General features: G+C 33.7%; 1 protein-coding gene across 1 annotated transcript in view; it reads left to right on the forward strand.

The window, feature by feature from the left end:
* The window catches only part of ROBO2 (roundabout guidance receptor 2), a gene marked incomplete at its 5' end in the record, with an annotated part of 1616413 nt that overhangs the window by 1539259 nt on the left and 63511 nt on the right, over positions 1 to 13643 (forward strand). The window contains 3 exons of the mRNA XM_082840252.1: positions 3747 to 3978; positions 7072 to 7196; positions 9515 to 9686. Coding sequence (XP_082696378.1) covers positions 3747 to 3978; positions 7072 to 7196; positions 9515 to 9686 — 529 coding nt within the window. The remainder of the gene's footprint in view (positions 1 to 3746; positions 3979 to 7071; positions 7197 to 9514; positions 9687 to 13643) is intronic.

A 13643-nucleotide genomic window follows, 5' to 3' on the forward strand; every position in this document is an offset into this window, starting at 1 on the left:
AATTATGAAATACTTTTTCAGTAACCGTCTGTTGAATGATCAAATCAGTTGTTTTCATACATTTTAACTTTTTACTTTAAAAAAGAAACCATTCAATGGTATCACAAATTCCCCACAAATTTGTAGTTACACATGAGATAAGTATGTATTTCACAGGTAAATTTTAGTGAAATAAATTTAGGCTGGAAGTCAGATCAGTTGCCAAAGAAATTGTAACCAAATATTTCATTTTCATGTCATATTTTCAACTTGCTAAATGTGTATGTTTTTTGATTTATAACACTGTTAGTATTTGAGTTATAGACATGTTGATGTTTGAGGGAAAAAATATATTCACCAGCCCATGTATTTCGATTAGGGGTCAGCTGATATGGTTTATCAATAGTTGGCAGGATTCTATTACCAAACACATAGGATGTTTGAACTGGAAAGACCATCTGCCTGCCCCACAAGTCTAATCTTGAAGCAACAATACTTAACAAAGGCTACTTTCTAAAAGTGACTGCTGTTATAATGAGGGTAGGTAAAAATGATGAAAATGGCTGTTTTACAAAGAAAGTAGCAATAAATCCCTTATTTTAAAATCATTATTCTAGTTTTTTTTGTGTGTGAGTGTTTTGTTTTTATTCAAGGACAAAAAGGATTACAGGCTCCTTGCCCCTTAAACATCACAGCTACTGGAGTTGAAAGAGTGTTTTGGCGAACTTGAATTTCAGAACTCAATTAAACCCAGATCAGTTACTTAGAAGGCTAAGCCCACCAAAGGAAATTCAATTTGAATTTTCAGTATAGATGGAATTTTTAAAATTGAAATGATAGATATTGAGCATCTCGCTTTAAACCTTTTAATGAAAGTGCTGATTTGAGGGCCACATATGGGCCCCCATTTTTAGTATATCCCTTATGTAACAATGCTTTATCATTGTACAGCTCTAAAACTTGCAGAGTGCTTTAAACTGTATTAGTCATTTAATTGTTTCTGTGCCCTTGTAATATGCGTATTATTTGAGCAAACTAAGTAAACTGAGGCTCAGAAAGTTTAAAAGGCTAAGCTGTCACTTAATAGAGACCTTGTGACCTGAAGACTGAAACTCTCTTCACTTCACATGTTCCTTAAGACAATTCATTTGTATTCAGATACCAGAAAATACCAACTTTTTAAATTCTATAAGCCCATGCATGGATTTGTGGCTGGACTCTGATTATAATCAACTCTAAAAGAAAATCCTCCGTCTTATAACTAGAATGTTAATAAAACTAGTGACAAGCATAAGGTTTAACTCAAAAGTGACCACTTGTCAAAAGGTGCTCCAAAAGTCAGTGCTGTAGAGCACATATCCACTAAAAATCCCACCTATTTTTTAATAGGTAATATGCAGCATTTTCATTTTTGCTTTCACCTGTAACAACAAATTTCCTTCTGAAAAGAATGTATAGCCACCGCACAAAATCAAGTTAAACTACTTAGCTATTAAGTAGGCCATTAGAATACACTGGTTGAAGGCAGTGTACACTGAAGTGAGCAAAGCAATGTTGTGTAGTAAACATTAGCTTCATAAAGTCCTAAAACACTTAATTAATGAAAACCAAACATGGATAAAACCAATTTACCCTGATTTACAGACTCCCTTCATCTGGAAACAGCTGCTTAATGTCCTTCTTAAAAACACAGCTTGCTTCTTTCAGTATTAACAAGCTATTATTGTGAGTTATGTCTTTCTTTCAGTATATAAATTCACTTAAAGTGAATGCAGAGAAGTTTATAAACTGCAAGCTTAATGTTGTTTTAACATATGCTGCAGGGATTTTTTTGAACATTGACAGTTTTGATGAAAGGCATCTCTCCTGGCTCTCATAAATTTACCTTTTTGCTTTTTATTTGCCTTGTTTTATAATGTCAGAACAACTTCTGCTTTTCAAAAAATATGTATTTTGGTATGAACACAAACTGGTAGCATGCATTAGGATTCAAAGATCATGAGCTTTGGTATCAGAACCGAGCTTACTTTTCCTTGACATAACCTCAGACAAGTGTAGCACTAATTCCACAAATCTTTGAGGGTTAGAAAACTGTCAGGTGGGTGAAGGAATTCTTACTTGTTGAGACTCATCTGTGAAACTGGAATTAGCTATACTTAGAAACACACATGCTCATGCTTACCAACTTTATGGATTTTTCTAGCTTGGACATTCTAAATACCAAAAAAATGTCCCTTTGTTTCACTGTATTTTGATTGAGGTTCTGTATTTTTTAATTTTCTGTCTTCACTTAAAAAAATATTTTAAAATGCTGCAACTAATGAAGAAATGCCAGAAGTTAATACATGAAAGAATACCTTTTGTTTATTATGTGTTAACAGTTGGATCAAGACATTTTTAAAAAGCTGAAGTAACCGTTTCCATCATCACCTTCTTTATTTCCTCTCTCTCCTCAACCTTCCTAAAATGAGGTTATTCCATCTCTTCTCCATTGAATTTTACACTTTATTTGACAGTGAAATATGTCAAGTTAAAGGCTTCTTAAAATATGGCTACTAAACTATAGCATATGGAATATTAATTGAAGAAGGTGCTGTGATAGTTATATTTGTCAAGCATTTCTGAAAAATGGCAAGACATTAAAAAAGTTTAAAAAGCTAAAAGTCCCTCTATCCCTGAAATGAAACAATGGTAACTCCAATAAAGACTCTTCAATAAATGTAAAACAAGAACTTGTTTCTCGATATTTTTTGATATTTTCATATTGGTTTTCAGGTTCCAAATCTCAGATTTTTATTAAAAACAGCTGCTTATCCTCTGTACCTCAAATGAATGAAAGGATCAAGAAAGTTGTCAGGTTGTGCCAATAGTGGGATATTGGAGGAGCCAGAAGTTGATAACTTAATAAATTTCTTTCATTTAATGTTTGTTAATGGGTATAAGCTTTTCATATGCATTTAAAACAGACGCTCTGGCGCCACAACTCTTGAGTCTCTTTCATATGCTTCCTTCAGCTACAAGAATTTTACACATTCTGTTCCTACTCTTCTTCCCCTAAACAAGTCTTTCTTTCCATGCAGACCTCAGCACTTGTTCTTCTTCCAGGAAACTGTCTCCCCTTCCTGACCACTCAGCTTCCTCTCCACTCTCGGCTTTCTTAGCTCCTAGTACAACTCACTCATAATATCTGCGTATGCTTATTTCTTATGAATGTAACCTGCCCATTGTTTGAGTGATCATTAAATAATGCCCACCTTCTACCTGAATTCTGTGCACCATGAGGCCTGGGACTGACTCTACTTTCATTCTCCATTTTTACCCTCAGAGTTAACAGAATAACTGGCACCTCTTAGTAGGAACTCAGAAAATGTTTGAGTGAGTGAAGACATTAGTGAATGAACAAGGGATGAGAATGGAGATTCCGGACAAATAGCACACTACATATAAAACCACAAAAATGAGAATTGTTGACTACAAAAAAAGAACAAACAGACGAGCAACAAAGCTAGAAACATTGGCATGTCTACGCCTTGACAGGCTTTTGTGCTAATCCAAAGAATTTGAATTAATTGAGTATCTTAGCTGCTATGAAGTATTTTTAACAGGAGAGAATGTCATTCCACTCTTCATTTTGGAAATAACAACTTAGGAACAACGTGAACTCAGAACTGGAAAAGGATATTAGAAGCAGGGAGATGAATTAGAAAGCCATGGCATCACTCAGACACTTCCATTTGGTTTCAAAAGTCTTTTGCTTTGTTTTTCAGGTTGATCGCCAACCCCAGTTTATTCAAGGCTACCGAGTGATGTACCGTCAGACTTCAGGCCTGCAGGCTACATCAACGTGGCAGAATTTAGATGCTAAATTCCCGACTGAGCGAAGTGCTGTCTTAGTCAATCTGAAAAAGGGGGTGACTTATGAAATTAAAGTTCGACCATATTTTAATGAGTTCCAAGGAATGGATAGTGAGTCTAAAACAGTTCGTACTACTGAAGAAGGTCAGTATTCAGATTTCTAACATAAACCAAACGTAAACCATAATGAAATCAATTTCTGTTGAAGTTCTAGTTTATCATCTTCCTTAGAAGGGTAGCAAAAGACATTCTAAAAGTCAATCCAGGAAGTATCATTTTCTCCTTTTAGTCTGAGAATTTCATAGAATCTAACAACTCAAAAAGATGACATTCAAGTAGTTTGAATTTTCCTTAAGGAAACATTCGCTTCAAATCTTGTTTTTCAGTGCACTGGAATTTGATTATAATGTTTTCCTATTTTTTTTTTTACACATGGGTTTAAGACATTTGGCTTCATTAAAGGACAGGCTAATGGAAACCCAAGTACACAGGCTGTTCTTTGTCTCTCTTTGTTTGGGTAGAGTAAAGCATGACATTTCCTTTCATAAGCCTGCTTCCCTATGGGCTCTGCCAGTCTGATTCATAATTTCTAATCCGGAAGGCCCCTTGCATGTTTGCAGCAGCATTCTTCTTAGTGATGTTCCCTCTCCCTCTTCCCTTTGTAACTTTTCTTACCTGTAGATACTTTTAAAGTCAGTCTGTGATGGACATGAAATTAATGTTGGTCTCAACCAGTCCATTTTCTAGTGTCTCCTTCCCTAAACTAGAGGTTTATAATGAATGCTATCATCAAAGTACAAAAAATCCGGGCTTCCCTGGTGGCGCAGTGGTTGAGAGTCCGCCTGCCGATGCAGGGGACGCGGGTTCGTGCCCCGGTCCGGGAAGATCCCACATGCCACGGAGCGGCTGGGCCCGTGAGCCATGGCCACTGAGCCTGCGCGTCTGGAGCCTGTGCTCCACAACGGGATAGGCCACAACAGTGAGAGGCCCGCGTACAGCAAAAAAAAAAAAAAAAAAAAAAAAAAGAACAAAAAATCAGATACCAACTATAATAAATTCCCCCCTTTTCTGCTTTTGTACTAATTTTATGTACTAAAACATATTTTATATAAATCAATATAAGAGCAACCTTGAGAAAATGTGTGTAGGTTGTTCATGGTAACATAGATGTACATGTTTGACCAAAGAACTTTTAAATTATACATATCTTATAATAAGCAACACAGAGAAATGTTATCTTCATATTGGTTTACAGTGTGATATACTGACATGAGCTGAAGTGCATATTTTTAAAGGCATCATTAGTCTACCTTTAAGATTTGTAAAGAAAATAAATTAATAATAGGATCTTCATCCCCCATTAAATTTTACTTTATGTGGATAATGTGTAGAACTAATGAGTGGGGTGGGTAAATTTAATACAGAATGCTACATTTGAAGCATATTTCCAAAAATCAATTTCACTGCAGTTAGACTTTTCCTCTAGACTAGACATTTGTCACCATTCGGTATATGATCATCTCCGCTTTCTGTGGCCTTCTGAAGGGAACAAATTGGAACTCAGCTGGGCTTGTCTGGGAGCAATGAGTGGGTTCTTTCACATCTGTATAATAATTGACAGGTCAGGAAATAGGCATGGTGTTCTCGCCAAGCCAGTGGTAAGGCAGATGAGAAGCCAGTTCTCCAAAATGTTACTTTTCAATGAAGTCTACTTAATAACTACAAAACTGGTAGGCAAATGGTTGGATTGATGTCATTGTGCCACATTTTGGAGCAACCTTAATTACACAGAGGAGTGATAAAGAGCACTATGGTGGTAACGTGTCTGTGTGTGTCTTACACTCAATGCAAAGATGACTATACCTTAGTGAAATATGCTGTGACAGATTTATCAAACGTGGGAAACTTCATTGATAGGCTTTTTTTTTGGAGGGGGGGCTGCGTTGGGTCTTTGTTGCTGCACGCAAGCTTTTCTCTGGTTGTGGCGAACAGGGTCTACTCTTCATTGCAGCGCGCGGGCTTCTCATTGCGGTGGCTTCTCTTTGTTTTGGAGCACGGGCTCCAGGCACGTGGGCTTCAGCAGTTGTGGCACTTGGCCTCAGTAATTGTGGCTTGAGGGCTCCAGAGCGCAGGCTCAGCAGTTGTGGCGCACGGGCTTAGTTGCTCCGTGGCATGTGGGATCCTCCTGGACCAGGGCTCGAACCTGGCTGCCCTGCCTTGGCAGGTGGACTCTTAACCACTGCGCCACCAGGGAAGCCCCTATTGATAGTCTTTTAAAATATGTTTTATGTTTGAAGTGTACACGTTTTCAAAGAACTAAGTTGTGTAGTTATGAAAGCATTGATCTTATATGTAAAAATCCTTTTGTACCACAAAATTATCTGAATTTTGCTTTAACTGTTAGTACTTTGATTTGTTTTTTCCATAAAGGAAGAGAACTGTAGGAAATTAAAATCTGTCCATTTCACATTTGATCCAACATGAACTGTTTTCATTTATATCATCAGAGTTCCTTGCTCATCAATATAAAATGTTTTAAATCTTAAATTATGGGTCAGTTTATAACAGTCAATTATTTTTCTCAATACGAAAACAGAAGTGTCTTTTTTCTGCATTGGTGAAATTTATAGCTGTGTTTCTGTTTTTATGTATTAAACGCAAATCAGAACAAGACAAAAAGATTGTCAGTAATGCTACTACTCAGAGAGAATAACATAAAATTTTAGAATGCATCCTCTCAGAACATTTTTGATAGCAGTGTTTTTTGTTGTTGTTGTTTTTTGTTTGTTTGTTTTTTAAAAAGCGAGCCTATTAGAGTCAAAAGAACCAAAGTTCTAGAATCAATCAGGCATACCTGGATTCAAATTCTCCCTCATTATTTGACTTAGCTAAGTCTTCAGTTTCCTTATCTATAAAACTGAGATAAGAGTTGTTTTTATTTCCCGAGGTTATTATGGGAATTAAATCTTACTCTTACCTCAGTTCTGGGCACATAGGAAACATTCATTTGAATGTTAGCTGTTAAATTTATTGTTGAGGACATATTACCATAGCTGTTGTATTTGCTTTAATCTATCCATTATATATAATGGATTTTTTTTTAAACTGTCACTGTTAATTCAGAACTACTGGAAACCAGACCTTCTTGCATTTTGTCTTTATATTCATATTCTGTAAGCAGTCTTAATGTACACCAAGACTTACAGTTTGTGTTCATTCTAATCACTTCCTCTGCAGCCCCAAGTGCCCCACCACAGTCTGTCACTGTGCTGACTGTTGGAAGCCACAATAGCACAAGTATTAGTGTTTCCTGGGATCCTCCTCCCCCTGACCATCAGAATGGAATTATCCAAGAATACAAGGTAAGGCCCGGATGAAGAAGGAAAGTTCACAGGTAAAAGTGCCCAGAGAAGTCTCAGGGTCACATGGAGGGGGAACATTTCGAGTGGCCCTCTTATTGAGTTTGAGTGTAAAGTAATATTTTATATCTTTGTGTGACAGGTAAAGAAGCAAATGCATAGGATGCATAGAACCTAATTCCAAGGTCACAGATAACACAAACTCAGTTGGACAAGCAAACCATAAGAATGCAGCGTTGTTGTTGTTGGTTTTTTTTGTTTGTTTTAATAATGTGATTGCAGAACCTCAGGGATTTAGAGAGACAGGGTAGAGGGTAGATAGTGAAGCCCTATCCTAGGGAGTGCCTTTATCTTTGTTATTAGATTTCTGTGTAATGGGACTTAGAACAGCTGTTTTTAAACTGTATTCTCATAAAAAAGATGCTTCAGGAGTTTAAAGAGTTGAGGTGGAGATAAGAGGGTGGGCAGTACCGCCTCCCTCTGTAAATTCTGCTTTTACCAAGTTATTGGTAAAAGGCTCTGTAAAATATTTCATTTGAAAAAAGGGAGCCATTGAAAAAACAAATTGTGAAAAACTCTTATTTTTCAATTGATGAGTTTGTTGCTATTTGGAAACAGTATATATTCGTTGTTTCTTCACCATCATTTGAGCGACATCACTTAAGAATCACAAGTTGTCTAACTTTGAGAAATAAGGTTCTAATTAATTGTGATGTGATTAGACCACATGGGAGAGTAAAACACCTCATTAAATCTTGTAAAAATTTAAAACTATGCTTTTTTGCTATTAATAAATTTTTATAGAAATCTGATAATAACATACTAAGTAGATCTATTAGAAAAGAAAACTAGACACCCACCTCACCCTGGAAATTCATAGTTGGTATGTGAAATTAAGCTGAATAATTTTACTCAAAACATTGTTACTTCTAGGAAAAAATGTGAAAGTTAAAGTAGAATTTTCCTAAGTTAATGGTTAAGTTACTGAAGCAAATGGACTAAATTTGCATAAGAATTTATTTTAAAATTATTCCCATCACATTATAAAGAAATGTGAATAAGAAAATAAGAGTAAGTGCTTTTGCAGTAGCATAATTATATAAAATCAGAAATTTTATAAGTGTTAGGACACATGGTTTTAAAAGCAAAACATTATCTACCCTGGAGTGTGTGTGTTTTTTAATGAGTTTAGGATTTTACTTTTATATCATCTAGGACTAAATATCTTCAACTTCTATTTATTTAAATATTGATTTTTTTTTCACAACATGATAATTTTTCATAAGTTGTAAATTTTCTCACTCATATGAGATTGTCCTATTTTGGTAAAAATGTGTATATTTTGGTAAGGGCTAAATAACCCTTCACTAGTAACTTAAGTTTCATAGACTAAATAAAAGACATTTGCAATTCAAAGGCATTCTTTTAAAGAAAAAGTTTCAGGAACTTACCTCTTTCAGAAACAAGCAATGTACGTGTCCCCATGTAGATTATAAATACTGTATAATAGAAATACAAATAAGTACACACAGTAGAATTTTTTATAACACATTTTACAGTAACAGATTTCCATATCCCAAAAGAATGTATGACTTAAAATTTGATTCTTATTGGAAGTACAAGCCTAGCATCCCTCACATCGGTGTTTAAAGACTTCCCACCACTCTGTTCTCGCGCATGTGTATGTATGTATAGATATGTTTTGATCAATATTAAGATTTATTACTGTCAGTGTAAATATTGGCTTTAATTTTATCTCAGTCAATACCTATAACTTTAGTCAATTAATCTTGTTAACCACTTCTGTGTAAGTTAATATTTTCTTAAATGAAATATAAATTACTTCGATGTGCACCTATATACTTTGGATACTACAACTCATAATCACCATATTTTTAATAATTCTTTGCATAATAAATCTTGATAAATAAATTAAGCAGAGGAATTTGTGTGTTTTAATCCATACCTAAACGCCGTTTGCAATCAAGGACCACTTTCCAGACCTGGCAGAGGTGCTGAGGGAATCATTGTACTATGAGCATTCAGTGTTGATTGTAAAATATAAAGGAATGCTGCATAGTTTTAGCTTCTTTTGTTGTTCTTTAATACACACACACACATACACAGACACACACACCTATATATATATATACATACATACGTATATATATAAACAGCAGAAATTAGGCTTTAGAAAATGTCATTTACAAATACTTCTATAAGACTAGAAAATAGATTGGTCTCTACTAAAAGATTTAATCAATTATAATGAACTAATTACCAGAAAAAAATAATTTGATATTCACTTTACATTTCTATAGATCTGGTGTCTGGGGAATGAAACACGATTCCACATCAACAAAACTGTGGATGCAGCCATTCGATCTGTAATAATTGGTGGATTATTCCCAGGGATTCAATACCGGGTAGAGGTTGCAGCTAGTACCAGTGCAGGAGTTGGAGTAAAAAGTGAGCCACAGCCAATAATAATTGGTGAGTACCAATCCCTATGATATGTGTTTTAGAATCAGTCAACTGGTAACAAGGTAGATTATTTTTTTAAATCTACATCCCAACAGTGGAAATACAGTAAATAATGAGTAATAAATGCATACATCATATAGGCAAATAAACTGACTAGAGCTTCTAACAAAATGTTTAGCAATTGCTTATGCTCTTAGGATTTCCACAAACTTCTTAAAATCATAATCATTAAGAGTTTACATGCTGAAAGTTGGTCTGAAAATTATTTTTAATCTATAGTTTCATTTGTAATTTTGATGCCTTTGAAATACAATAGGAAATGAGGCAGTTACTGAAGAAGGCACATTATGTTTCAAATCTGTATACCTCCTCTTAGCCAGAAAAATGTCAAAAATTAACCAGAAACAGGCCAAAAGAAACTAGTAATCCAAATAAACTATCCCGAAGAAGAAATCCCTATTCAATCTACTATCATCATTACAGAAAATTGCTTCCTATCACCATGGATTATGTTTGACTTTTCTTGAAATATATATAAATGGAATCATACAGAATATAATATTTTGTGTCTGGCTTCTTTCACTAAACATAATGTTTTTGAGATTCTCCCATACATGTATTATGCAATTCATATGTTTTATTTCTGAGCAGTATTCAATCATGAGAATGTATCGTATTTTGTTTCTCTGCTTTTCTCTTGAGAGAATGTGTAAGAAGATTTTTTGAGGACATATGTTTTTATTTCTTTTGGAGAATTACCTAGAAGTGGAATTTCTGGGTAACAGCACTGATGTAGTTTGACTTTATAAGGAACTCTAAATATTTTTTTCAAATTGTATAATTTTATACTCTCACTGGGAAAGAATATGACTTCCAGTTTTTCTACATCCTCACTGACATTTAATGTTGCCATCTGTCATTTTAGCCATTTCAGTGAGTGTAAGAGTCCCTCATTGTCATTTTAACTTCAATTTTCTTTGATGACTAATGATGTTGAGCAACTTCACATGTGCTTATTGGCCATTCACGTATTTTCTTTTGTAAAATTTCCAAGCCTTTGCCTTTTCTAAAATGGTGTCATTTGTCTCTTGTTACTAAGAGGAGTTATTTGTACATTTTCAATATAAATTATCTGTCATAGGTTGTATCACAAATATTTTCTCCCAATTTATGGCTTTCTTAGTCCTTTTCTTGATAGTGTCTTTTGATGAGCAAAAGTTTTCAATTTACATAATCTATAATTTATCAAATTTTTCTTTCATGTTTAGTACTTGCTAAGAAACTATGTCCTAATCTAGATAGCAAAGATATTCTCTTCCAGAAGCTTTATAGTTTTAGCTTTTATGCATAGCTTTTATAGTTCATCTTAAAGTAATTGCATGTGATTTGAGGGTTGAGGCTTATTTATTTCCATATGTAAAATCAAAATGCATAGGTATCTTTCACTGAAAAACCTTCCCTTTCTCCAGTTAACTATATATGTGTGGATCCATTCCTGGATTCCCTGTATGATTCCATTTGTTTATATGTCCATCCATATGCCAAACCACAGTGTCTTGATTACTAATAGCTCATAGAAAGTCCTGAAATCAGGTAATGTGAATACTGCATCATTTTCTTCTCCAAAATTTTTTTGACTGTTCCAGACCTTTTGCTTTTCCATATACTTTTCAAATCAGCATGTCAGTTTCTACAAAATTATGTTGGAAGAAAAATTTGGAAAATTTTTTTCTACAAAATTATGTTGGAAAAATTACATTTGTGTTTAAAAATACAGTGGATCTATACATCAAATTGGAAAGATTAAACATTTTCATAGTCAGTCTTTCTCTGTGGGAATTTGATGTACTCTCCATTATTTGTCTTTATTTTTCTCAACTATATTTCGTAGTTTTCAGCATATGGCCTTAACATATGTTTTGTTAAACTTTTTCCTATTTAATGTTTTTTACACTATTACAAGTGAATTTATAAAATTCCCTTTTTCAACTACTTTATGTTATATATAAATTTATCTTTATGTATTTCCCTTTTATCTTATGGCCTTACTAACTTCACTCACTTATTTTAATAGTTGCAAAATACTTTTTCTGAGTGTATTCAGATAATCATCTATTTTCTTTCTCCTTATTTGTGTTAATATGATAAATTCTATGGTTTCAAAGGTAAATAAACCTGGCATTCTTGGGATAAATCCCACTTGGTCAGGATATATTATGCTTTTTACAGATACTAGTGGATCTGATTTGCTAACATTTAGTAAAGAATTTTGCATCTATGTTCATGAGGGATATTGATAGGTAGTGTTCTTTTAATGTGTTCGTCAGGTTTTGGAATCAGGGAGGCTAGCTTTAATGGGTTGGGAAGTATCCCTTCCTCTTTTACATTCTGTAAGAGTCTTGGTAGGCCTGGTCCTATTTCTTCCTTAAATCTTCTAGAATTCAATGATGATATCTGTGCCTAGAGTTTTCTTTGTGAATTATTTTTATTGTTATGAATTTACATTTATTCAGATATTTTTTTCTTCTCTGTTGGTTGTGGTAAATGGATTTTTGGTGTTTGCCCACCAATGAATTTGTCTAATCCATCTAAATTGTTGAATTTATTATCACATGTTTATTTGCAGTATCTCCTTATATGTAATCCCTTTAATTGTAATGTTTGCAGGATGAGTAGTAATGCCATCTCTTTTATTCGTAAGTACTGTGGATTGATGCTCTCTCTCTCCTCTCCTTTTTCGTTGCCCCCTACCCTCTCTCTCTCTTCCCTCTCTCCAACTTTAATCTTGATAAGGATTTATCAATTTTATTAATCCTTTCAGTGTACAAATTTTGGCTTTGTTAGTTTTATTTGTTTTCTAATTAAGCGATTTCTGATATTTTTTTCTTCTGCTTTCTTCTGCTTTTATGTTGCTTCTTGAGCTAGAAACTTATATCAATGATTTGGACCTCTCTTCTTTTCTAATACAAATATTTAAAGTTATAAATTCCCTCTAAGCACTTCTTCAGCTGAATCTTACAAATTTGATGTGTTATGTTTCCATTTATCATAAAGTTGAAAACACTTTTCACTTTCCCTAAAAATTTTTGGGTTTTGCAGAAGTTATTTGGAAATGTGCTATTAAATTTCCAAATGTTTTGGTATTTTCCATATAGCTTTTTGTTGCTGATTTCTAATTTAATTCCACTGAGGTCAGAGAGTGTATTTTACATGAATTTAGCTTTTTAAATATGGAGACTTAGTTTATGGCCCAGAATTTCGTTTTAGCGAGTGTGCCTTGTGCATTTAAAAACTATGTTCATTTTTATTTTTCTATATTGAAATGGAACGTTCAATAAATGTCAGGTCAAATCAGTTGGTAGTATTGTTAAAGTCCTGACTTATTTTCTGTTAATGCATTCTTTTAATTAATAAGAAAAGAGCCTGACAATTTATTATAATTATAGATTTGTCTATTTCTCCTTTTTGTTTGTAAATTTTTGTTTCATGTATTTTGCTACTCTGTTTTAACTGAGTATATTTTAAGATTGTTATAGCTTCTTAATGAACTTATGCTTTTTTATTATGAAATGCCTCACGTTATTTCCTCATAAGATTCTTTGTCTTGGAACTTACTCTGTCTGATGTTAGTACACCCGTGTAAGTGTTTGCGTTTTGCGATTTTTTTTCCATCCTTTTATTTTAACTCCTTTGTCTTTGTATTTAATGCACATTTGTATTATTTAAATTGCATATTGTGAGGCCTTATTTTTTATCCAATATGACAATCTTTGCCGTTTAATTGGAGTGTTTATTATCTTTAATGTGATCATTGATGTTTTGGAGCTTAGAATTACCCTTTTGCTATTTTTTTTTTTAATCGGACTTTGTTCCTATTTTCCTAATTTACTGATTTCTTTTGGATGAATAAAATGACTTCCTGTATAATATTTTATGTTCACTATTGAATCGTTAAGTATACTTATT

This window comes from Leucopleurus acutus (genome assembly GCF_964270905.1).
Source record: "Leucopleurus acutus genome assembly, chromosome: 5".
NCBI classification, from domain to species: domain Eukaryota; kingdom Metazoa; phylum Chordata; class Mammalia; order Artiodactyla; family Delphinidae; genus Leucopleurus; species Leucopleurus acutus.